General features: G+C 40.5%; 1 protein-coding gene across 2 annotated transcripts in view; it reads right to left on the reverse strand.

Annotated features, from left to right (window-relative positions):
- Positions 1–27049, reverse strand: part of dok2 (docking protein 2) — a 44477-nt gene extending 17428 nt beyond the window's left edge. For both annotated transcript variants that reach the window (XM_063194739.1, XM_063194738.1), the window contains exons 1-4: positions 26975–27049; positions 18834–18962; positions 17638–17811; positions 8282–8396 (exon numbers count right to left, since the gene is read on the reverse strand). In XM_063194739.1, the coding sequence (XP_063050809.1) occupies positions 8282–8396; positions 17638–17811; positions 18834–18962; positions 26975–27040 (484 nt within the window). In that variant the 5' untranslated portion in view covers positions 27041–27049. The remainder of the gene's footprint in view (positions 1–8281; positions 8397–17637; positions 17812–18833; positions 18963–26974) is intronic.
- Positions 27050–27830: the final 781 nt, after the last annotated feature.

Genomic DNA, 27830 nt, shown 5'->3' on the forward strand with positions numbered 1-27830 from the left:
TTGGAAAGGTCCATTCAAAATGATAGCTCTCTCATAATTCTGGAAAGCTATAAAGCCATACAGCATAATAATCAATGGGGTGGCATTGTCATGCTGATAATTAGGTCGGGGGGTCGCTGGCAGGCCTATGATTAGATTAGGGGGCATCTCTTCAAAAAAAGGTTGAGAACCACTGATTTAGATGCGGTCCCTGAAATACTGTGAGGTTAGTTGTTGTGCTGAAGGAGGAAGGGGAAAATCCGCACTCATGAGCTGAGTCTTAGTATTTGTTTATCAATTATCACCATGTCCACAAGCAGACGCGTTTCTGCCCACTCAGTGACCTCTCACCCCCCAGTGATAAGATGCTCCCTTTCCTTTGGTCATAGTACTACGCACGCACTGATGATGGCTTAAGGGCCGAAATGTGTCTGCTTGTGGACATGCTGGTAATTGATATATAAATAATGAAAACTGACTTTTCCTTTAAAGGGACACTGTGCAGGAAATGGTCAAAAAAGGTACTGCAACCATGCTGCTCATTGAGACTGGGTTGGCTATCACCAAATTTGATCTACATGAAAGTTTACTAAGTAATAAACAATTTGGACAATGGTCCAAGTAGAGTCATTTTTGCAGCTTAAAATGGCTATTTTTGGAAATTCAAAATGGCGGACCATGGAGAAGATCCCCCTTTTCATGTATGAAAAATGCAATTTTCCCAGTCATAATGAATAGGCTACTTAGAATTTGATGGTGGTGGTAAGTATTTGTGAAAAAGGTAACATCTGTGAATGGGAAGCAAGAATTCTGGAAATAAACAACTAAAAATATCACACAGTGTATCTTTAAGTTTGGAACTTTTTAGCACACCTAAAGTCGTTTATTTACAGAAGTTGAGCGGGGCCTCTGATACACTTGTACTGAAGGAAGCCCACAGCTGGATGAAGCTGTAGTGGACCAGTCTCATTCTTCCTACTGGTATGGGATTGGACAAAGTAAAAGTAAAAGTACTTTTGTGGTGTAATTACAACAGTAGCACATGATATTACATAGCTGTTACACCGTTTACTCCATTGTACCTACCTATTGAGATAGACTGTGTCATTACCGAAAAACATTAAACACCTAACAAGGACCCACCACAAACTCAACCCAACCTGTGCAGAATCAGCTTATCGTAAGACAAGTACATTGGTCTACTTTTTACTCAGATAAGTTACCTGTGTTGGAAAGAAACTGTTTCTTTTTTTTACTTTTACTTTTACTTTGTCCACCACTGGGTATGGGATTGGACGATGTAACCCTCTGACCCCAAGACCAACTCCTAACTCCACTACACTGATAAACATTGCAGCCAATTACGTAAATGTAAAAAAAGTAAGCTGCCCTTCTGCCTTTAGTTTGTAAGTTAACTCAACTTCAGAAATCCTCGATTTGAGTTAAGTCTCAAGTTGAGGTAACCTACATTAAGGCAGCAGGGCAACTTACTTACCGGTATTTACACCATGGCTGCCCGTGCTTTCATATTGGGTATGTGCTTTTAGTCTTCTGCGAATGACCACAATGAAGTTAAAGCATTCAAGCCACGTACAGCAGTCACATGCGGATTTGAATAGTAAATAGATGTAACAGAAAAGCAAAACCCCTCATCTGGAACAATGTAATGATTGGTGTACTGTAACAACTATAGTATATCATGTACCAGTGTTTTCTTCACACCATGATTTTCATTCTACTTGTACTTTATTCACCTCTGGTTGCATGGCAAATTAAGTACTGAAACTCAAATTTCACTTTCCTACTTGCACACTTCTTAAGTACTATATGATGCAGGGTACACAAAACTTTCCTAATTCCTCTTGTGTTGGAAATTGTACAGAAGTGAAACAAATAGAGCATGGGTTTGCCGACCTTTTCCAACTTGGGGCCCATTTTAAACGTTCACTAATTTTGGGGCCCACCTCCGACCCAATACACTATACAACTCACATAAATAACCAACAGCAACACACAGAAATATCATTTAGATTTTTTTAGAAAAAGCCAGTGGGCCCACAGTTTGAGAACCACTGAAATACAGCTTTAAGTAGGTCGCGGTAAAATGACCCATAGAGAGGTTTAACAGTAGTCTATATACAAACCCCAACTCCGATGAAGTTGGGACGTTTGGTAAACAGTGAATAAAATTAAAATGCTATCATTTTCAAAACATTCAATCTATTCATTAGATGGAGAATAGTGAAAAGACAGCACATTAAGTGTTAAAACCGAGAAAAAAGATTGTTTTGGGGGACATATGTACTCATTTCTATTTTGAGAAATCCAACACGTCTCAAAAGAGTTGGGACGGGGACAATGAAAGGCAGCAAAGGTCAAGGAAGACTAAAAACAAAACAAAAAACAACACTTAACTGTTAAACATTAACTGATGAGATGATTTTATATTAAAAAAAACTGTGTTAATTCATATATTGGACATGATTTCACCAGCTTAAATGGTGAGTGTATTCCTTGTCATGTTTTGTAATGTTTTCCTTTCTGTAGTGCTTACAGTGTGACAGGTCTTGACCAAAAACCCACCATTCTATCACCTTCTGGTCCTTATGACTGTTAAAACATAGTGAATGCAATTTGACCTTACTATGTGGCAGTAATCAAAGATCCCCCTTCAAAATATAATGCATGAGTGGCTTTTCATGCTGTTTAAACCCCATTTATACCATTCAGCACTGTATTTAACTCTACAGATGAGTGAGAACATCTTAACCAATGCACTACTGCACCCGCATGCCATCATGGAGGCTGACTTTTGAAGCTAGCACTAACACAAGTTGGATGGTCCATTTTTACTGTAGCACAGGATGTGCAATGCTCTATTATTGTCAAAAAGAATGGACTTCTACAACTTCTGCTGACTTCTGTAAGCAAAGGACAGTTTCCCATGTCTTCTGGGTCTATTTCAAGTGAGCTTAGGTGCTTAGGAGAATGTTACACCCCTGTATCATTTTCATGCATTAAGCATTCTTAATATGGTCAATTTTCAATAGCTCTAATTCCTGGAGTGCTAGAGTGAGACTACAGCCAATATATATTTCATGATGTCATGAACCTATACAATGATTTTATTAACAAAAATATGTCTTATATACACTCAATCGTGCTAAATCAAAGGGAATTCAAAAATGTATGTAATAACTATGGTAATTATTCCCTTTGCATCTTTAATTCTGAGTGACTCAGCCTCTCTGTGATGATCTTATACCTGGACACCTATATTGTCCGTCAGTACAATTCATTTTGAAATGTTCTTCTTTGTTGTTTTATCTTATTTGGATGTTTACTAAATTTCACTGATCCCCGTCCCAACTCTTTTGAGACATGTTGGATTTATCAAATTAGAAATGAGTACATATGTCCCCCAAAACAATATTTTTTCTCGGTTTTAACACTTAATATGTTGTCTTTTCACTATTCTCCATCTAATGAATAGATTGAATGTTTTGAAAATGATGGTTTGATTTTATTCACTGTTTACCAAACGTCCCAACTTCATCGGAGTTGGGGTTTGTATGTCATTCTTTTGAAGGGTGTGACTGTGGTGCAGTGCAATGCTACCTGTACAAAGACCTTTGCTAATGCGGTCATGACACCCATTTAGTTCAGTAGCCTACATAAATACGTGATTAACATCGTAGGCCTCCTCATTCAATTAACTCGCTGTACTGTAGCTGTTTTTAAATAAGCCACGCTTACAGTAGTCCCCTTGCTGTTCTGTGTTGTGCGACTCTCATTCAAGAGTTTGTCTTCGTATAGCACAGTGGAAACCCACAAGGTGTCTCGTTGTGTGATTGCTGGCCACAGTATGTAATGTAGGTCACTACAAGACAAAGTAAGTAACAGGCAGCGCTTTGAGCTAAAGCACAACGACATAGAGCAGGTTGGCCAGTGGCAGAACACAGGGCCCCAGAGAAAAACACTTGTAGGGCCCCCCCATACGGCCTGACAAGGGTCCCCAGCATGAATTCAGGAGGGCCCTGGGACCAGTGGCAAATGCCCTGCTCGCGCTCCCCGTAGCTACGCCCCTGAGGCCGGCGCTCTGTAGACGACACACCACTGACTGTGGTGACCGTTGTGACAAAAAAATAACATGGTAGCCTTTTTAAAAACATCTCTTTGGCTCTAAACCTCCGCACTTCAGTGACATTACCACAGTCTACTTACAGTAAACTTCCCTTTTCAATGCAAACGCAGCAGAAGAAATTGCTCTCACAACTCTTTTCGCTATACTGTACATCCTGCAAATTCCTGTAGCAACAAGCAATAATGCAAAAAGATTCAATCATGAGGTTTTATGGCACACACCCTTTAGATTATTCATATTGAATTGTGTAATACTAACAGCAGACAACAGAACAGAATGTACTCACATTCGTCAGTAGTAGCCTAGCATGAATACAGTGATGGACAACCTGTATTCAGAGCTACAATTCAGTGCCACATATTCTAATTGGATATACCTGTCAAATTAGGCAATCACCTGGTTGAATTGGACAGGTAAATCCAGGTCATTTGTAAAATGTGACAATGGGTTGTAGCCTCTAATTCCAGATAGCCCATCACTGCATACACTGTATAACAATGCAGGCAGTTAACCGTAAAAAGTAAGTTGCCCTGCTGCCTTAAGTTTGCAAGTTAAGTCAACTTGAGAAAGCCTTGCAACAGGGGAACTTACTTTTTACGTTTAACTGGATGCAATGTTTTACAGTGTACGGGTATGAACCTAGAGCCGAGGAAGGTAAAGTTTAGGATGTGATAAGTTTCTTGCCTGATAACTGAAACTAAGGCTACACATATGAGTGGCTTCACTGACAGCCTGACGGTGTCTTCTAAGTCGCTACTGCTCAGAAGAGGGATGTTCAGGATTCAGCAACACAAAGGTTTAATTCACAAAATTGCCTTAACCAAGCACCCTCTGATGTGGTCTGTCTGAGGCGTGCCTAAGACTTTTATTTCGATGTAATCAGATGTGGTGTATAGCCTACTGTATGTGAAGCTTACTTACAGTAGCTTGATAGTAACATTTTGGGCAGAATGGTGCATTGCACTGGTTGTGAAATTGATGAAACTCATAGATTATTGCAGGAATGGATGACTGCAACATGAGCGTTCACAGTGTAAAAACCAAACCTTCAAATATAGGAAAGTAGGCTACTTGAATGCACAAAGCTTGAATTGGGGTGAAAAAGATCAAAAGTAACAAAGAAACTAATCCCACAGCTTTTCATGTGGCCCTTTTCAACCTTGTCAGTGAAACAGACATCGCCATTTCAGAGTGTATTGACATACTCTCACAAAAAAAGAAGAAATAGAAATAGAGTGCGTTCGTGCTGTGTGTGTGTGCATGTGTACATGCATGTGTCTGTGTTCACGTCTTTTTGTGTGCATGCTTTAGTGACAGTTCTCTAAAACTTTCTTACTAGGCTCCATACCTGCAACAGAATTGTCCAGCAAGCTTTGGGTTCAGGGTGCAACATTTTGTCAATTGTAAATTTCATATAGTTTCTGTTCTCTTACTTTTATGCTGCTCCAAAACTATATTGATAAGACTATATTGTTGTAATTATATTGTTGTTAACTATTCTATTTTCAGTCTTCTTCTATTACAGTATTATATATATTATATTATATTGTGTATTATATTATATATTATGTTTGTATATAAACTAATATACAATGCTATTGTTGTAATATACTGTATTAGTAGCCTATATAATCTATATGTCTTTTATCTACCATACATCTATTATTAATTCATCCTGCGTGTGTGTGTCTCTGCGTGTGTGTGTCTCTGTGCGTGCTTGTGTGTGTGCATGTGTGCATGTGTGTGTGTATTAGTGTGTTGGTGCTGGTGATGAGGTACACAACACTCTGTTCCATCGGCTGAACATGAAATACCACACACACACACACACACGCACGCACACACACACACACACACACACACACACACACACACACACACACACACACACACACACACACACACACACACACACACACAGTAATAAAAGTCCTGAATTAGATTAAGGCGATAGTATTTCATAGAAATAACTAACTAGACAAGCACCTGGAACACTGTATAGTACTAAAACGTTCTACTTAAAACTACTACTACTTAAAAACACCAGTGTCCCCTAATTTTTTTTTTAGTTTTGAAATGAGATTCCTAAGAAATTTCTTAATTGTAAACGAGTTTTCAAAAACATCCATATACAGTACATGCTAACAGCTTCTAAGACAAGGCTCCTGGTATACATGTGCTGCTAGCAGAATGGCAATGACCAAGTCCTAATGTATTAAGGCCCTTAATGGCGTAATAGTGTAGTACTATGGTTTTGCAATTACTATTTCAGCGTTCCACTGGTGGACGTGCATGCGTTATCTTCTGCTTAACTGGCCACCAAAGAAAGAAAGAAAGAAAGAAAGAAAGAAAGAAAGAAAGAAAGAAAGAAAGAAAGAAAGATCGAAAAGAAAATACAACCCTTCCCTGACATGTGAATAACAGGTGGCATGTGCTTCAGGTGTCTTCAGACAGAGTCGTGAAATATGTAAATTGTGGTCTAAGTGACATTTTAGACAGCACAGAGCACAGAACACCGCTTAATGTTAACCACTTTGAACGTCATTTCCGAAAGAGAAGAAAAGCACAGTCCCTGCTTGCACTTTGGTACACAGCTCAAAGATAAAACATAATTAAATACTGAATTCTGGATACTTAGAGCAGAGAGTATAAGGTGAAGTTCACACCAACATTCCATTTTCCAGCGGTACGAAAGCAGTACGGAAGCATTTTCCGCCGGCGTCAGCGGAGATGCATGGAAAGAGATGAGTCCTACTACACCAACACAGGCTTGTGATGGAATTTTGGACAGGGCTGGCTGTGAACAAACCGCTCATGCGGACTGTCTGGTGTGAAAATGCACAATGCTCTAGACATGATGGAAACATCGGGGCCAACATTGGCGCCATTGCCCCATTCACTTTTGGTCTGACTTCTCCCTAAGATCTACAGTGAGTAAGATGAACAAAAATGGTGGACTGTGTCTGCTCATCCAATCAACAAACACATTAGTGGACATTTTATTACTTTTGTAGCATATCTCTGCTTCTATTGTTTACTGTAACTTGTTAGTGAAACATTGACTCAACTTCTCATAGGCTAAAAGTCATTTGTTTACAGTACCACTGAGATTATTGCCCCATGGTCTCCTGTACACAGGGTAACACGACGAGCATGTGAGGTATACCAACTTGATAGGGAAACTCCAACCGAGTCATTTATACTCAGACTTTGACCTGTTGGATGTGCATGTACTACATCTACGTGTACACTGTAAAACTGTAAGGCTTATATTTGTGTCAACTCTGAAATCAGAGTCTCAAGTTGACTTAGAAACCTCAGGCAGTTTTTAAGTCTAACTGGTATGCAATGTATTACAGTGTACTTTGTTACAAAGGCCTACCACGACTGATATGGTCCAGCGTTCCAAGTTCTTCCATCCATGAATGACCTTGCATGCCCATGGATTCCCAGGTTCAAGTCCACCATGGCTCATGTCCCAATCCTTACCGCAGAAATACACCTACCGCGACAAGAGCGAGGCGAGCGACGGAAGTAATTGACTTTGTATTGAGTCGCGCGACAAAAGTAATTCTGGAGACTAGCAGGCTTGTACGAAATTCTGAATGGAAAGAATTTCAATTCAAAGTAATGCCATAATACGAACACTAGGTGGTGGTGTTGTATGTACTTTCAATGGGTGGTGTAGATTAAATTCAAAGATATTCAAGGTAATGGCACCACCTAGTGTTCGTATTATGGCATTATTTTGGATTGAAATTCTTTCCATTCGGAATTTTGTACAAGCCTGGAGACTAGAGCGATTTGCGCGACGAGCGCGACAGTTTGAAGTTGAAATCCTTTCAACTTTCTATGACGCGGTTCGGCGACAAGCCGCGACAGCCAATGACTGTATAGAGGTCAGTGACCACAGCCAATGGGAATGCTTGAATGCTTTGCCTTCTGCCTGTACGGACATATTCTAGTCTCTTCAATCGCTCGTATCGCTTGCTGCTGCACTCTGTCGCTTGAATCGCATCGCGCCTGGTCTATTCGTGCGGTTACTCTATCTGTCTCCCCTCATTTCCTGCCTCTATCCTCACTCTCCTCCTGTCCCAATAAAGGCTCAAAAGCTCAAAAAACAAAACTAAGCTGAAGTAAAATAATAAGAAGGCTTACCAATTTCCCTGTCGGCATACAGGCTGTTATTATCCATGCTGACCCCCTCTGTGTCTGCCTGGACCTTGGGAAGGCTTCCGCGTCTGGGCCCGGCACCTCGCTCGGCTCGGTTCATCTGTAAAGACACACGAACACGCACATTCACGCACACACACACACACACACAATACCGGTTACTGGGGCAGTTGTGGAGTAATGGTTTGTGGAGTCGGCCTTAGATTTAGAGGGTGACAGGTTCAAATCCCACGATACTGTGACTGAAGTATCTTTGCTCAGAGCACTTCCCCCCCATTGCTCAAGAGACTATAGCCAATAACCTGTGCCTAGAGTAACTGTAAGTCAAAAACATCAACTAGTGTAACAAAGTAGTGATGAGCATGTCATGGAAGATAATTGCTAGCCTGGTCCTGACCATCCCATAATACCATTTCATTTCGTATTCATGGTCTGGAGGTTGTTTGATCTGACGCGATTGCAGGAAGTGGGAAGGAAATTTTCTGAAAAATCAGGATAAGTTGTTGAACAGACATGTCTGACAGAACATCCTACCGTAGGATAAAATTACAACATAGGACCGTTTGTCAGGACATCGGCCAAATCCTGCCACTCAACATCGCTCCACAGAAAACAGGTAGACTACCAGACGTAGTGCGGAGCAGAGTCTCTTGGCGGAAGTACGTAGGATGGTGCGCGAGGCTAGATAATTGCCATAATTGTTATCAAAGCTCTGGGTTCGAGGTAACTGTGTGCCTACAAAAGTAGGCAAAGTGTGCACCCAATCCTGGATGTTAACACATTGAGTACCGGATGTGTCTATAGAATGATGTCGTTGAACAGCGGCGTTCTAATCCATTATTGACGTTTTTGTAGAGGCACAACATATTACGTGACAGGGCCACTAAAACATATTATGTTTTGTTTGACAGGTGAGACTTAACCCTCTTAGTGGGTGTCTCTTGGAATTTTTATTGCCAAGATAGCCCAAGTTAAACCAAGGTGGGGATCCACCGCAATCAGCAAGAAACAGAGATGTTGAGGCTTTTATGAAACATGCACTGATTCAGAATGTCACATGTTTGAAGAGGGGCCAGTTGGTAGGCTATATTGATATGAAACGGGTAGGCACTTGTTCCGCTCCATTGTGTGTTGTCCTTATCCTGACCTGACACCTCCTCTGTCCTACTAGACTGGCCAGTCAAGAGCATGCATTCACTTACAGAACTTCACAGCAAACTTTGTGGTCTCTGTCCCTGCACAAGTATTGTACTTGCACATACGAAAGTGGTCTTCAGTCACACGCAGAAGGTGAAGCATATCCCAGAATATGGATTCTGGGATCCCAGCAGGGCCGGTTCTGGCTTATTTGGTGCCCTAGGCGAGTTTGATTTCTGGCGCCCCCCCCCCAAAAAAAAAACCACCCCCCGACCCCCCCACCCCCTACCTTTGAAAGAAAAAAAAATCTTTCTTATACCTCACAGAACACAAGACTAATATCCTTAGTAAGCTTAACTAAATAGCATCAAGAACAATAACCGTTTTTCATCAAATGGATTTGTGTTTTTTTTTGACAGGCGACCAACACATCAGATTGAGTCGCATGAAAGTAGCTTCACTGTGTGGTGTGTTGGATGCAGGGCTTTGAACCGTTATTTTTTTCCAAACGTTCCGTTCCGAACAGAAACGGAATTATAACGTTTCCGGTTATGGGTTCCACCAATAAATTGACGTTCCCGAACCGGTTAGAACAAAAAAATATTGTTCCCGGAACGGTTAATTTCGTTCCTGTCAGCTGATTACTCCCCATAGGCCTAACTGACGTTAATTATCCAAGAAAGACGGAAGTGCAAATGAGTCAGCCTACATTCCAAACTGTTTATTCAAGCGGATGAAAAGAATATCCTCCAGAATTTTGTCATTCAGGGATGACCTAAGCGGAGAATAAACCTCAATGATGAAAATGCGCGCTCCACGCTGACTTGGGTCACGGGGAACGCTATGATGGACATTGTGAGTTTGTGCATATTTCAAGCGGCCATGGATGCCCAATAACGCCGAACATTCTCGGTGCGCTTTACATGCGCTTCTCTGCAATGTCTTACAATGATGCAATGGAAACTCTGCCCTTTTGTATGACAGTGGCTTCTCTTATTTAAGATTTAGCTTTAAGATTCAGATAAGACTTTGTAATCCACCGCTCTCTCTCCATTCACTCAGAGAATGTCTGATGTCACACAGGACGTGAACATCAGCCGTCATGGTAACGTGTGCAGGAAAATAATAACTTTTTTTTTTAGTTTGAGGAATGGTATTAACCGGTTACCATTATTTTTAAATAAGTGTTCCCGTTCCAGAACATAAAAAATGATAACGTTTACGGTTTCGTTTCTGTTCCCTGTAAAATACAAAAAGTTCCCGGTTTTCGTTTTCGTTCCTTGAACCGGTTCAAAGCCCTGGTTGGATGTGATGGTGGTGGGGCCCCCAACCCCAGATGAGAGGGAGGTTATCAATGTGTTTGAATTGTAACGTGAAATTGAAATGCCAGGAGAGTGATACAGTACATTTGCATGTAAAATGCATGTGTAGACAATAAGCCTACCAAGGAGGTCTGCATTGATCTACACTATCTACAGCATCACAAAGCATGGCAGCATAACAATTTTAATAAGCTACACATTTGTGCTGTCTTCCAAACCAATTTCATTTCTGGACTGGAAATAGTGGTGCATTTGTGAGTAGGAGAATGAGAAGGGGCTATCTATGTGTTTGGAGGGACAGGGTGAGAGAAAGGGAGAAGAGCTGTCACGCTATTGAATTTCATAATATACAAAATATAGTAAATAGCCTCACTTGTCTGCTGTGCATGGTTCTGTTACATGATTAATGTAGGCTATGTCATTCTGGTCTGGAAATTAATGTTTTTTAAGCTTACAACAAGCAGGTAATTCATGTGGATGGAAGGAGATATGGCAGCTAAAATTGTTTTAAACATTGCACCAGTCTTACTTTACATTGCTTGTCAACCTAAGCAAGTATTATGATATCAGGTGGGTGTTAGTGAGTAGTGAGTAGGCTACTAACAGCTACTTTACTGGATTTCATTGCTTGGCATACTTGGCTAATGTTAGCATGCTAACTAGCGATTTCTCTGATCAAAAACAAAGCTCTTTTTCTCTCTAATTCCAAATAGTAACCTCAAAACTATTAGGCTTTCCATAATCACAAACGGTTGCTGATTAAATCACATAGTTCCAAAACACCCTCTGAAACTCCTGCATCATGCAATGAGTGGTTTAATGAGAACATAATAATCTCCATCCAGCAGAGCAGCACTACTGTTTGCGCTTGCCCCCTCTGTCTCTCGAGTGAGTCTCCAAATTCAAAATAGACCGCACGCTGTCACTCGTCCCGCCCCCTTTCTCAGAACTGTCTGTTTATTGGTTCACAGACTTCCCAGAGACAGTTGGAAGAGATATTACTATTGGCTGAGGGGCGCTTTGCCGTGAGGAGCGCTTTCGCCACTCTTTGTTGATTGCGACTTCATAAAAAAAACTTCATATTGCAAAATTACGCATAGGAGAGCGCCATTTCGGCGCCCCTTCTTCACATGGCGCTCTAGGCGACCGCCTAGCCGGCCTATGCTAAAAACCGGCCCTGGATCCCAGCATATCCAGAAAGTAATTTAGTCCAACCTCGATGACAAAACCCAATAATCCCTGATGTTTTAGTGTCTCTACACTGATCTGTCAACTGATCCACAAGTTAAATGCAATGTTTCCGTGGCTATCTATGCTATTAGCTTCTGGCAGTCAGCAAGCTCTCAGACAATACATTTGTCGCCAATCCTAGTTTGGGTGCCATTTGTAACTATCTAGCCAAGGATATTCAACCAGACACGATATAAAATTGTTCTCTTTTGTGTTTATTGTGTGAAGGACACTATAAAGCACCATAGAGTGAACTTCGACTGCACTAGTAAGTAAACAACATACAAGATGCTTGTGTTTAACAAGACAGCAGCATCACAGACACCATACCACAAGGTGAAGGGTAACAGAGAGAAGGGTGACAGGGGCACCTGCAAAGTCATCAATGCAGGGCGATCGTTAAAGTTACAGTTTTACAGTTTCAGTTGTTCTTGGGTTGGTACCGAGACATTGGCATAGTGATTAAAATGTCCATATCATGACACAAGCTTTTGACTGTCATCTTTGCTATTTCTACTATTCACAGACCTCCCAAGATCACATATAATGAGCACTGAAGAGTCCAGATTCGAAATGTAACATTTAAACCGTCTAAAATCCAACATATGGGTGACAATTTTTACAGCTGGCGATAGTAGGCTATTGCAATGAAGAAATCCAACAAAACCTCTGTGAATAACACCAATACAACACAAAAATGTAGGCCTAGACAGTACAAAACCATGGAGATTGATACCACAATTTCTATTCCATACAAAAACATTCATCACTGCAAGCTATATCCTTTCTCTGACCTTGAAGTAGAAGTCTTATCTGCTCATTAACACTCGAACAGCCGGTATATTAATCCAAAAAAAAATCACCTGGGTATCACCTTGGGCTATTGTAGCTCACACAAAGCAGAGGAAGGTCTAAGGTCAACTTGTCTGCTTATCAGTGAAACACACAGCTTAGTCTGGCAAGTCACTAAGTAGGAGCCCAAGTACAAGAAGGGACCCAAAGGAGTCTGAAATGTAATGATATTATATGGGGGTTAGGGATGCAAGCGATTAATCGATTAATCGACTTTAATCGATCAATGCATTAATCGATTAAAAAACATTAATCACAATTAATCGTCAATTCAACTGACAAGAGACCCAGGTGAAATGGGCATGTGAAGAGTGTGTGTGAAGAGGGGTGTGAATAGTGGGAATATGTAAATCAATTAATCAATTAAAGAATTGTAATAGAATTAATTTAAATGTGGTATTTTATCTCAATTTTTCATTCAAATTTTTGGATTTAGTAGTTTTTTTCCCGAGAAACATTGCGATTTCGGGGGAAAACGCAGCTTTTCATTTTATTTTATTTTATTTTATTTTACCTTTATTTAACCAGGGAAATAAAATCACATTGAGCATAAAATTCTCTTTTACAAGTGAGCCCTGGCCAAGGCGGCAGCACACATTACATTTACATTTACAGGCAGGACACAGACAAAACAGAACAAATTAATATGGATGAAGAGATAAAATTACACAATAAAAACCATAAAATAATAAACATAAAACAAGATTAAAAGGAGATTACAAGATTAAAAGCAAGTGCAGACAGATTTAAAAGTGTTATTAAGATAGGCTTTAAAGGGGTATGCCACTATTTTGGGGCTTAATACAGTTAAAATCGTTGGCTGGGGTTTATAAAGGTGGTAAAGTGTCTTATTTTTCATGTAAGCCGTTGTCTTGTTTTAAGACAAGTTAAAAGAGGGAGTATGTCGCTAAGCTAGTGAAAGTCAATGCATCCATGTAGCATTGCTACATGCTACACGGATCCATTGACTTTCACTAGCTTAGCGACATGCTCCCTCTTTTAACTTGTCTTAAAACAAGACAACGGCTTACATGAAAAATAAGACACTTCACCACCTATATAAACCCTGGCCAACGGTATTAAGCCCCAAAATAGTGGAATACCTCTTTAAACTCAGCTACAGACATAAAAACAGCAAGCTTAAGAGATTTCTGAAGCTCATTCCAGTGAGTTGGGGCACAATGAATAAAAGCAGTTTTACCTAATTTAAAACAATGTAGCTACTTGAGCGTAGGTTATATCCTTGATTGCTAAAAGATAGTAATAGTAGTATATACAAGGGGAGCTGGCCAACTATGGCCTTGTATACAAATAAAAGCCAGTGTTTAATTAATTAATCAATTAATCGTAAGTCGATCGATAAGACTATCAACTCATGATTAATGAATTCATCGATAATTTGCTTCCCTAATGGGGGGTGATCTGCTTGTGCATAATATACTGTATAATTTACTCTAGAACCCAGAATGTGGGGAGAGAGAGAGAGAGAGAGAGAGAGAGAGAGAGAGAGAGAGAGAGAGAGAGAGAAAGACAGACAGACGGAAGAGAGATAGAGTTTGTCACTTCTTCTTACTGAGACTGTTTGGTACCAATTAGGTCTATTCAAGCCTCAAAGTCAATAGCCTGCCTTTTGTGTTTTGATGAAGAGTCAATGACTGAGTGACTTCAAATGGAGTCTTAATAAATAACGTGTTTCCACCAGCTTGCCACTCGGCTGGTCATTCAAGATTCTTCATAGCACTCGGGTGGCTGAATTCCATGCAGGCCCTCGCTTCGATGATTGTGATGTCGTACATGTGATGGGAATTCAATTTTCTTTTCTTTTCTTTTTTGTTTGTCTGTGGGGTTTCTGAGACTTGTCCTGCTATGGATTCATTCTAAGAATATTGCAAGCTTCTGAGAATCCTCCCTTGTTTCTTTCAGTTCTTCTGACCCCCCCCCATAGGCAATCCTGTCAAACTCGGTCAGAACTCAGTGACACGACTGCACAATGGAGTCATTTCCCTAGAAAAAAAGAAGGACAGAAAAACTTGTGCAGTGTCACACAGTGATCGATTTTAAAATTGCAACTGGTACTGCTGAAAGAAAAGATGGGCCAATAGCCCAATGTGGTACACACTGGTGTCTAGTCTGTGGCATACATTTAACAGTGTCTAGGTAGGCCTATAGGAACTGTGCTTTGGTAGGATATATTGTATAACCCTGTGAAACCTGAACCATGAAAGCAATGAGAGAAAATTCTAATTTTTTGGAATTTGCTTCAATATTGGTCCCTTATAAGAAATGTAAAAAAAAAATCAAAATTTTGTTAAGGTCATTGAGATATTTAATGCATCATATATGATGCATCAGGCTTTTAATGAATGAAAATTCCAATTTCATGACCATTGAAAAATGACTTTTAATGCATTTACAACTTTTTTTTAATTTAAAAAAGTTGTCAGACAATTTAATTTGAGGATTATCTTTAAATATTTAGTGAGATCCTGCCATTTTTTTAAGCCTATCCTTGTTTTAGCAGGACCATATTTTACATTTCCCACAGCCTGGTTGGGTATTTTTTTTTTTAAATCTATGGAAAAACATAGCTGATCGAATGCTCAACAACCTATTTATGAGTGTAATATAGATCATTATTCATTTTTGATGTGTAATTTGAATATATGGGTCCATTACTACAATTGGACCATTTCTCCATTCACTTCAATGCATTTTTTACGAGATCATAATTTCAACATTTTGCATTACATTTTCAAAATTGCAAGTAAAACCTGTTTCTTAAGGCAATATCTTTGTCTTGAAGTAAAACAACTTGTGTGTTTTGTTAAACGATCGTCGTGGTGTGCTTTGTAAGTTTCCCTATGGAGCAAATGCATTGATGGCTGACTTCCTGCCACCGCCGGATGGTGCTTATATGTCTCATCAGTTTTAGCACGATCTCTCTGCAACACGGTGTAAAAATATAAACTCTTCCTTGCTTAATTGCACAAAGCAAGTGTTCAAATTAAAGGATGTAGAGTTATATTTCGGAAATTTGTACACAAACCTTATGCAATTTGACGAAATCTCAGCGTCGGTCAGGGAAACCGCTTCTACCCCATTTTCCTGTTTTTCGCCGAGCTGTGGTCAACTTGTTGTCGGTAGGGGGTAGGGGACTACCTTTTAATTGTTAATGTGTTCTTTGAGCTCACCCATCTCAATGTTGCAAACAGTAATTGTGGTTGGAGTGTCTTTGGTGTAACCCTCATTAAACCAAAGATTGACTGTGATATGCTTTCTGTTGCGATATGATAGTCACAGTCTGGGACAACAAAAACAAGGTAAAAACTTGCATCCATTCAAACCCTTCATTCAAACTGATATCCAACTGACGACACAACTGACGATACCAGCATACCAGTCACTGCATGGCACTAAAGAAACAAGAACAATCAGAGATGACAACCTGGCTCACTGGCCAGCACTAGATTGCATATGATGTTATGTGTTTGGTGCCCCCTGCAGATGACCCATAGACACTACAGGCAGACAAACACATAGGCCTACTGTATCAACATGATCTCGAACGAATTGCGTCTCATTTCTCACGCAAACCAAAAACTGAAATTGCGTCGCATTGACAACGCATTCTCTTTGAGACACATGCGCAGTGGTCATGCAGCTGTCCGTGACAGGTAAGGGTTAGGGAAAGTTTTGGTCAGGGCACAAATTTAAAACTCCGAAACGTGGCAGTACTGACAGGTTAGGGTAAGGGATGGTTTTGGGAAGGGCGCAGCGGCACGCGGCACAGCTAGACCAATCAGAAGTTACCTATGTGCTCTAGACAGCAGGGAATGCGTCGGAATATGTACGCAATCTTGGATGTTGGTTTGCGTGAGAAATGAGACGCAATTTTTCGAGATCATGCTCACTGTATACCGACACAGAGGCAGACAGACAGACGTGGGGACATTTGGTGCCCCCTGCAGATGACCCATAGACACTACAGGCAGACAAACACATACTGTATACCGAAACACAGGCAGACAGACAGACATGGGGCGGAGGTGCCTCAGGTGGTAGAGGAGCCGTTCGGCAACCAGAAATTTCCAGGTTGGAGCCCCGCTCAGTGTTGCCAGATTGGGCGGGTGCCCACCCAATTGGGTTACTTTGCGTGAGCGTCTGCGGGTAAAACGGGAAAAATTGGCCATTTGGCGTTTTTTTTTTTCAGCCGTTTTCAGCCCATAGAAGTCAATGTAATTAGTTGAATTTGGGCGAAATTTAACCCCTTTTTGGCGGTTTTTGAGAAGCTTTTGGGCGGGATTTGGACAGACACATCTGGCAACACTGGCCCCGCTCTGTCTGACCCCATGGATGTGTCCCTAAGCAAGATACTTAACCCCAAATTGCTCCTGATGGCAGGGTGGTAGCCTGCGAGGCAGCCACTGCCAACCAAGTGTGAATGGGTGAATGTGAGGCATTCAATGTAAAGTGCTTTGAGTGCTCAAAGGAGTGGAAAAGCACTAGGCCTATATAAATGCACACCATTTACCATGGCCATTACAATACCAGGCCTGGTGGGCAAGTAACAAGTCCACATAAGACTGTGTCCATAAAAGCCTTCCAAAAAGCAAACCGGACTAATGGGCCAGCAGTGATGGGCCACCCGGATTCAGAACTTACAATCCACTGCCACATAACCCAGATGACCAGGTTATATACGTGTCCAATTTGAGCATTTTGAGAAGGAAAACTAGGTCATTTTGGAATATGTAGATAGTGGCTTTAGAGTCCAGGATCAATAACAAGGATACATCTCACCGGCGGGAAGGCGGTTTCACACAGCTTCTGAGTCCAGTCATCTAACTCGGCGTGCTCCGCGGCGAAGACGAAGAGCTTCTCGGTGGTCTCCACCAGGAAAGGCCCGCAGTCGCGAGGGCAGCTCTCCATCTTCTCCACCTCGGACACGCGGATGCAGTCGCTCAGCTTAATCACCTGAGGGGACGGACGGTGTTCCAGAAAGCGAGGGGTGTTTTTTAGCATATTTTTCGGAGGATTTTAGTGCATTTATTCGATATTAGCAAGTGGAGAGGGCACACCAACAAAGTGGGCGAGAGAGATGGGGTAGGGCTGGGAAAAGCTACCCAGGCTGCTGGACTCGAACCTGGGTCACAAAATGGGTATGACTCAGTTATAATTGCCTACCTGTCACATTTTGCATTCAGTTGCACACTAATTATTCTTATTTTAAAGGTACACTGTGCAGGAAATGGTCAAAACAGGTACTGCAACTATGCTGCTTATTGAAACTGGGCTGCCTATTGCCAAATTTGATCTTTACATGGAAGTTTACTAAGTAATAAACAAATATTTTCTAGTATGGTCCAAGTACAGTCATTTTTGCAGCTAAAATTGCTATTTTTGGAAATTCAAAATGGCGGACCATGGAGAAGATCCCCCTTTTCATGTATGAAAAGTGCAATTTTTCCAGTCATAATGAATACTTAGAATTTGATGCTGGTGGTAAGTATTCATGAAAAAGGTAACATTAGTGAATGGGCAGCATGAATTCTGGAAATAAACAACAAAAACATCTCACACAGTGTCCCTTTAAATTTATTTTGAATTTATATTTACATTTCTGACACAGCACTTCTGTGTCCTGTGTACATGCAGTAGAGTAGTAGTAGAGTAGTAACTTTATTAATCCCCAGGGGGAAATTCAGGTATCCAGTAGCTTACATAAATACACAAATAAACAAATGCCCACATGGACATTTCAAGACACAAATAACACAGGAATCGTGAGGGAGGGGAAAATAAAAATACAAATAGTAAAGATAAAACATGTGAAAAAGTAATATGTAATATGTAAAAAAAAATGTATTAAAAAGGTCCTACACAGTAAATTCATGCAGTGCACATTTAACACTTAGAGAGTTGAAATGAACTCTATTAGTGTTGAATTAACACTGCAACATTTACTGTATAGTCCTAGTCCTAGGTGCGTATTGTACCTTCTTGCTGTCCTGCTTCTTGTTGGGCTTCTCCAGGGTGCTCATGCCATCCTTGCACTCAAAGTACTCCAGGCGGGAGATGGAGCAGTTGCTCTCCTTGTACAGGATGGTCCACACCTTCTTCCATTTCTGCAGACCCAGAGGAGGAAGAGTGTGTGTGTGTGTGTGTGTGTGTGTGTGTGTGTGTGTGTGTGTGTGTGTGTGTGTGTGTGTGTGTGTGTGTGTGTGTGTGTGTGTGTGTGTGTGTGTGTGTGTGTGTGTGTGTGTGTGTGTGTGTGTGTGTGTGTGCGGAGAGGGAGAGAGAGAGAGAGATAGAGATTAGTATGATTAATGCTCACAACACGTTGTCTCTGCCCCCAGAATATTTTTTGTTAGTCAAAGTGGTGGATGGTTGGTGGTTGGCCGGTAGCATGTGATTATCATAATTGTGAAAGCTTTGTTGTGCAGTTTCTTAAATGTGATATGAAACCTCCTAAAAGTAGCCTATGGAGTGAAGCCAATCTAATCTTTTTTTAGGGGACGTAGTCAAGTGTTTGCTATCAAAGTGGCCATCTTTAAAATAAAGTGCTGGGGGAAACAGTCCCTGACAAGGAATCATCAATGAGAACAATGGGAACGACTCTATGTTATTCTTTACGCAAAGACAGAAAAATACAGCAGGTAAAAATATAAGTCTGCCGTAGCTCAATGTGCCTAGATTGCATAATTAAAGAGGCACTAGGTAGGATGACATCATTTGCCTGGTGCCCGTGGCATACCTGTCTGAAAAATGCTGTTCAAATAAACTTGCTTGTTTTTCATCCCGGAATGCCAGCAGTTGATACAAATCTGAATACGGTATGTAAAGCTATGTTTTCAAAAGGTAAGTGTTTCCCACGATACTCCCTCGGACCGCGCTGCCATGTGGGGTTTTCTGACAGCAGACCGTGAAAGTGATCACGAGAGCCATCATTCACTTACTAAAGCCTCGCATAAGCGTCGGCTGACTCGAGAACGTGATCAATTAAACTTTTAATCCTACTGTACCTGGAGGCCCTTTAAGACAGCGCCCCTGTTATAAATGAGCTGTTACCAGAATGGCAATGACCAAGTCGCAATGCAATACTAAAGGCCCTGTGCCCTGCCCTGCCATAGTGGTGTGGGTGTAGTCAGGCCGGGCCTAGGGATGCACCGATACACATTTTTTCACTTCCGATCCGATCCCGATAGCTTAATTTGGATACCTGCCGATACTACTCCGATCCAATACCAAAATCACATAAGTGCATGGGTTTCAACTTGAGCTAGGCCCAAGCAGACTATTTGGTCAGAAAAGGGAGTCAGAAGAACAGGAAACCAATTACCGGTAATAAGCAAAAAGTAACAAGTAAAAAAGTAACAATCCCATCCTGAATAATGTGTAAGTGTTATGATTTCAAATTAACATTGCACCCGACTCAATGTATGCATCAGGAAAATTCCGATATTTTGGGAAAATTCGGATCCGATCCGATGTTAATATCTGAACCCGATACCGATACACTGATACCGATATCCCATCCCTAGTGACAAAAAAATCAGGCCGGGCATTTTCAGCAAAGACCGGTCCGTCATGCATTGAGAGAGACAATGAAACATATTTAGTCATCTAGCATGACAATCTATTTTTGACCAACAAGAGCCAAAATGCATATGTATATCTGACTCAGAGAGGTCAGCTGTAGCAGCATGATTACTGATACCACTAGACTGAGGGGAGGACCCGGCCAAAATCATCAACAGTCCATCGGGCAAAAAATGCCGTTAAGGTCAGAATTAGGGCTAACAGCCTTTTGGTTGCTCATCTCGACAGATCCCTGAAATCAGAATCAGATTTGAAAAGTGTGACAAGAGAAAGAGTGGTTGTAAAATAAAAATGTAACTAGTGGCATTTGATTTGTATGACTATGGAACGGCCATGAGCAGAGAGCGTCAAGAGCTAGTTAGACATTTTTACAGTTAGATTTTCACAACTCGTGGGATGGAGCTCTATACATATCACACCATCCCTTAATTAGAAAAAAACAGAGAAGTCAGGATAGCACAAAAAGCCCCCAAGGCTTATTTCCATGACATCTCCATAAAAAAAGAGGAAGATACTGTACTCAAGCCTACTTCACACGCACTTTATATTGTTTTTGAGTGTCTGAGAGTGACGCCTCAAACTGTAATGCTTTTAAATCATCATATCTGGCTGTTTACAGCAAATGTCCCTCCCTGCGCACAGTGCTAACTCAACACGTAGAGAGAAGGAACAGCACTAGATGTGTTACTTTCCACTCTGTAAGATAGATGTGGGCAAACTTAGGCCCGGGGGCCACATGTCAGCCGCTGTGACATTTCATATGGCCCGCAGAGCCTATACAAGAATAACCTTTGAATCCAAAGTGATAGCATTCTTAAAATGCCTACCCAAGGGTCTTGCAGATTTGAGATTTACCATTACCATAGTAGACTATTACTGTACTGTATAATGTGCAGGAATGAAATAGTCAACAAGTTATGCCATATTATTTTCGATTATTAACACAGGCAAGTTGACTGTGATATCCGGCCCTTTGGTCAATATTCTAAACCCAAAGTGGCCCTTTGGCCAAATGAATTGCCTAACTGTGCAGGTACTCCCTTTGTCTGTTTTTCTGACTTTTAGAAAACATGTAGGATACATGCTGCCTACGTTGCCATTTGCTCTCACCTTACAAGATGACCTGCTGTAAGCAAACAACAAAGACTGATCTAGTGCAGCGTTACAGAGGCAAGCCGAACAGTTACCGTATAACATTGTCCTCTAAGGGGTTATCAATTAAAAAGTATTCACTGCTCTGGATTCTTCCTTATATTATTACAGGGACACTGACAGCTTTGGCTGTGCCCAAGACGACAATGTCATCTGAATGGGCCCCCCAACACTGGGCCTAAGACAACCGACTACCTTGTCCCCCCATGTCAGATTCTAGTATTACTCATATAGGGAGGTGACGACGGCCAGGACATATGAAAGTGTGGCACGGGTCATCTACCAGTGGTTGGGAGGTGCGGGTTAGCAGTCAACTTAAAAAAGAAAAAAGAAAGAAAGAAAAAAATAAATCTGAGGTATGGTGGGCTGTGAGAGGGTCTTTTGGGGGGCCCAGGCGCCTCACTTCACAACCTGATTAGGACTGGATGATTTAGGAGTGATGATAGCTGAATATACTGCATCCATTATATATACACCCAACACTGACGTGAACATGTCATCACTCACCAGCAGGGCCGTAACCAGACATTTTCAAATACAGGGGGGGACAAAAACTGTGTGCTGTATTCACAATGTACATTTAGAATGCTTCAAACTCTTCAGTCAGTTCGTTTTCATTAATCATTGTGTTGAGAATAAATAAGGGTGCTATACAGACTGAATTTATCACAGTTGATCATAGATCGATTTTCATCATAAATTAATTTTACAATTCTGAAAAAAAACCTGAGGACATGACCTCTATGTCCTCAATGGTAGTTACGGCCATGCTCACCAGCAAGCACCAGAGCAGATATCTCCGTAGAACTATACTTATGACTTATAAGTAGGCCTATTTATTTTTGCATCTGCTAACATTGGTAAATCATTTTAGTAAATATTTGGTGATGGTGAGTGAATCATTGATAAAAATTGATTAAGTATCACATCTGTCATGATGTCGGTTGTTAGCAATCTGTCTGGATGTCTGACTGACTGTACAGAATCTGATATTTTATGTCTCATATGACCAGAGGCGATTCTAGAGTCAGGTGGGGGCCCAAGCAAAAATTAAAAACAATGAACATTTGAACCAAAATCACCACTACTGTGGTAAAGTGTGGGCTGTTATTCACTATCTAGGGCAGGGGTGTCAAACTCATTTTGGTCCGGGGGCCGCATACAACCCATGTGGACCTCAAGCGGGCCGCATTAGTAACATCATCGCAAAAAAAAAAAAAAACGTAAAGCAGAGGTTTAGTGTTCAGTACTATCACGTTTTAAGTGTGTTGAATATGTAGAAAGCAATGCAATACTGATAATCCTATGCAAAATTTCCTTGACTTCATTCATTCATTGGCAACCGTCAATTAATTAAATATGGGACAGTTCATGGTGGCAGGGGGTCGGGGGGTTTACCCCCAGAAAATTTTGCATTTCTTATATGTAATTTCCTGCATTTTCACGCATTCTAACATCCCGTTTCCAGTTTGAGCTTAATAGGAACCAATACAAATCCAATTATATTTATTATTTAATTACAACCAATACCAATACAATACGAATAAGAAGTATTAACATTTTATCTCTATATATGAGGTCTATAATATATGAGCTTTATCAAATGCCTGTTACAGTACAAATGTACTATTTATAATAGAAGTGTGATGTGCACTTTATTACATATATACAGGTTAACAGAGGGTTAATGTCATGCAGGTCTCGATTTTGCCCCGAGGGCCGTAATTGCGCATTTCGGTAAAAAAAAAAAAAAATGTAAAAAAAAGAAAAAAAAAAAAATGTTTTTTTTTTGGTTATTTTTTTTACATCCGGGCCGGATGTTACCCTCTGGTGGGCCGGATGCGGCCCGCGGGCCGTATGTTTGACACCCCTGATCTAGGGACTTGGGGGCCCCAAGCGGCTGCCTGCCTTGCCTGGTGGCAAGATGCGCCTCTGCGTATGACAGCTTCATCATGATTAGCAAAATGCATACACATTACGCTTAGCTGACACTTTTAGTGACAGTCCCTGGAGCAGTGTGGGGTTAGTGGCCTTGTCCTCAAGGACACCTCAGCAATGGAGCAAGATAGGGAGTGGAAGGGTTGGATATGAACCTGCAACCCAACCCTCTGATCTAAAGCCCAAGCCCATCTCCTTAACCAATAGGCCATGGCTGCTCAGTACACAAAGTGCAATGGCGGCATTCCTCATGCTTTTGGTAACTCTGCTGGCGCCAAATACATTATGTGACAAGTTTCCATTCACAAGTATGAGGTATAAGTTGCACCATTGGACATCACAGCTTTTCACAACACCACTCAAGTACAGTTTTAAGTGAATAACAAGTTGATAAGGACCAAACATATACCCGAAAAAGATTATTTAGAACTTTCCATTAACCATCTAAGAAATGAAAACACTGGGAACGAAAACACCAGACCAACAGAAAAACACCATATTGACAGAACCTCCAATTATCCATTTCTACTGTTGTGTTTTAGTCATCTATGGAATTACAAATATAGCAAGGTGATGAAAATTTTCTTAAAAATTGCTCTTTTCAAGACAGTTCATATTAGAGGTAAGAGAATGCCTTAAACTGTATAGGCCTACTGTAAATGTGTAAAGAGCTAGTGACTTCAGAAAAAAAACTTGCCACCACCTTCACCGTCACTGCCAAGCCAACTCTTCCCAGGTGAAAAACCCATATACTTAAAGTGTACTTTTTTTGACCGTACTTAGTACAAAGTGTACTATTTTCGGCGATTTAAAGTGCGCTTCATTGCACTATTAGTGCGCTGAAGCACTACTAAAGCAGTACTTCAGCACACTTGCAGCACACTGAGGATGCTAAATTGGCACCGCTTTTGGACAACTTTAAGTGCACTACAAGCATACTTTTGAAAGTATGCTCCAAACACGCTTTTCATGCATTCGTATGGCATTAATAGTGTGCTTGAGTACACTTCTATAACATTTTATTGTTACTAGAAGTACAATAAAAGTATATTAACTTCATGCTTCTTTGGACTACATTGGAACATTTTAAGTATGTAAAAAGTATATCATATTAAGTATTGTAAATATATAACAGGTATGCTTGAAGTATATTTACAGTACACTCCCAAGTACAACGAATAATATAAATGTAATACTACAATCCATGCTGGTTCTCAGAGCTTGTACATTACACACAGCCACATGTTACAGTAGTGATACAGTATGCATGCCTAGCACGACTGACATTTACAATCATTGCATTGTTACAGAGATTTCAGATACACATTTCACTTTACTTCCTTCTTGTTCCACCTTCCTGCAGTTGATCATTTGAATTGATCACGAATGGTGATCCTTGATTCTTTGTTTGAACAACTAGTTCCAATTTACCTCACCGTGATATCTTGGGAAGTGTGAGTCTATATATACCAGAACATATACGTGACCATCATAATGACGGTGGGAACATGGCCATTTTTTGTGTACCACTTTAAAATGTTAAAACTCCTACAATAAATGCAGAATATAACAATGAGTAATATTTTCATGCAAACCAAAGATATTCCTTAGAGGTAAATGGCTTTCTGTTTGAGAAATTTAGCTCCAAGAAGTGCATTGCATGATGGTACATGCATGATGATGCATGATGGGTAAATGCACGTTGTGTAAGCACACTTTGAATATATTTGGATGAAGCACAATCATGGTGCACTTAGAAAAAGTATACTTCCAATATGTTAAAGCGATTTACTTTAAAGCGCACTATAGAAAATCACACTTCGAAGTCACTTGGGTGAAGTATAATCAAAGTGCACTTAAAAAAAGTGCAATTGCAATATGTTATTAAAAAATACACTTTTAGTAAGTTCACTATTAGAACACTATTAGTATATTCCTCTAAATACACTTCAGCCAAACATCTTCTAAGTGCACTTGAAGTATGGTTCGCAAAGTGTACTTTCTTTGAGAGCAACTTAATTACATCTAATTTTAAGTACACTTTAAATAAGCATATTGTAAACATACTTTTCCTTAGCACAAAAAGTGTGAGTGCGCTTTTAACATACTAAGTACACTTCAGTCGTGCTTTTATTGTACTAAATTGAACCACTTTTTCACCTGGGTTCTAATCTCAAATGTCATACCGGTAGGCTAATGTAATGTACTGTAATGTAATGTAATGTAATTAAGCATGATGCTAGTTGATGTTGGTATAATTAATTCATGTAGATTAATGTAGATTAAATTAGATTAATTAATTAGAGGCTACACTATTAATGATTAGTTATGATTACATTACACTTAGCTGATGCTTTTATCCAAAGCGACTTACAGTTAGGCTATTTACAGGCTATTGGTTACAGTCCCTGCAGCAATATGGGGTTAGGTGCCTTTCTCAAGGGCACTTCAGCCATGAATAGAGGTGTACGAAGAGGTAAGAGTGGTAAGAGTAAACTTTACAACCCTGTGATTTCAAGACCATCTCGTTACAGTCATTCGGCTGTTCGTTACAGTCCACGGCTGTAAATGAATGATGAATCATGGATGACTGTCACTCGGGTGCCAGTGTGTCGTTGCAGTGGTGGTTTTCCTCATGTCTTGGTAGCTCAGCCCAGTTATATCTGACAAGTTTCCATTTGGGGTGATATTAAGTTGCTCACACAGCTTTTCACACAACAACACCCAGTACATACAAGTGAACAACGGCGGCTTTTACATATGATTCACTAGTCAACGAAGTGAAGCTGATGGGTGAACTATGTCATATTCAAAACCAGGGCTATGAATGACTTTCATTAATGATTGTTTTCAATCTCTAGCCAAATTTGGCTCGTAGATGTTAATCACACTATCCAAACATACACTTACCATCAGTAAAAGTGGCTAAGCTTTCTACTCTACCAGCCAAACTGAATTTTAATCATGCATTTGGCCGATTAATGTAGAGATTAATTTAGAGCCCTGTTCAAGACTCTGCCATCTCTGCCAACTCAAGCCATTGTCAAGTTTTCCAATTCAACATAAAATAATCAATATCATCGATGAATGACCTCAGTTGACAGGCCCTATGCAATGATAACTTTGTACTGAACATTGAAACTGTTGCAGTATATCTATATATTGCGAAGTACAGTGTAGCAAGGTATTTAACAACAAGAAGCTACAGTTCATTCACCAGGAAATAATAGTCACTAGAGGAGTTAATGGATCCATTTATTTTATGTCCGAATCCTATTATAGCAAATGTATCAAATTGGTACGTTTACAGTTTTTATGCAAACGCTTATTTGCTTCGTTCTTTTCTGTTGAGTGCCATGGAAGTTGTGACATGCCGTGCACACTTAAGTCAACACAACTAAAATATTGCCCATGTCCTCGGGTGTGTGTGTATGACATTATGACTTACCTTGCCAAACCTCTGCTGTTGCAGGTACAACATTCCCCTCTTCCTGACGCTGATGTCCTCCTCCATATTCCACCTCTCTCTCTATATATATATATATATATATATATATCTCTCTCTCTCTCTCTCTCTCTCTCTCTCTCTCTCTCTCTCTCTCTCTCTCTCTCTCCTATCTATCTGTTCTCTCCGTTACTTCTACTCTGGGACTCCCTGGTCCTGCACTACTTCAGCTGGGTATGAACGGCTGCATTTCTAGTGTAAGCAGCGCTGACAGCTCAACTTCCTGTGTGCTCTTGTAACTGCAAGAGCATTTGTGTGAGCATGCCTGCAAGTGTGCCTGTGTGCGTGAGTGTGTGTCTGAGTGTGTGCGTGTGCGTGTGTGTGAGAGTGTGTGTGTGTGTGTGTGTGTGTGAGTGTAGCACGTGTGAGTATGTGTGATGTGTGCACATACATGTCTGTGTACATGATTTTCTTCCCACATTGATATGCAGTCATGAAAATAAAAAGTGCCACTTGTGAAACTGTTGTGAATTTACACAAACAAAATACTATAAATCTATTAAAGAGTAATAAAACTATGAAACAACTAACTTTGGCTATATTAAAAGAGAAAAAGAAAAGGCCTAGGCCACTAGCTCTACTCTCTTTAAATAATAAAATTTTAAAAATTAAATTAAAAAAATAAATCAGGTTCAACTATACACTGTATGCCCAGTAGTTGCGAATTAAATTGCGCCAAGACGGCTGCAAGACTTTACTTGTTTTTGCGCCAGTCACTCACTTGGCTTCTATTTTTAGACACCTGTGACTGTGGTCAAAGAAGTGCATCCTGTTGAAGTGACATATTTTCCATCAGCAC

Source organism: Engraulis encrasicolus, chromosome 3, assembly GCF_034702125.1.
Source record: "Engraulis encrasicolus isolate BLACKSEA-1 chromosome 3, IST_EnEncr_1.0, whole genome shotgun sequence".
Lineage (NCBI taxonomy): Eukaryota > Metazoa > Chordata > Actinopteri > Clupeiformes > Engraulidae > Engraulis > Engraulis encrasicolus.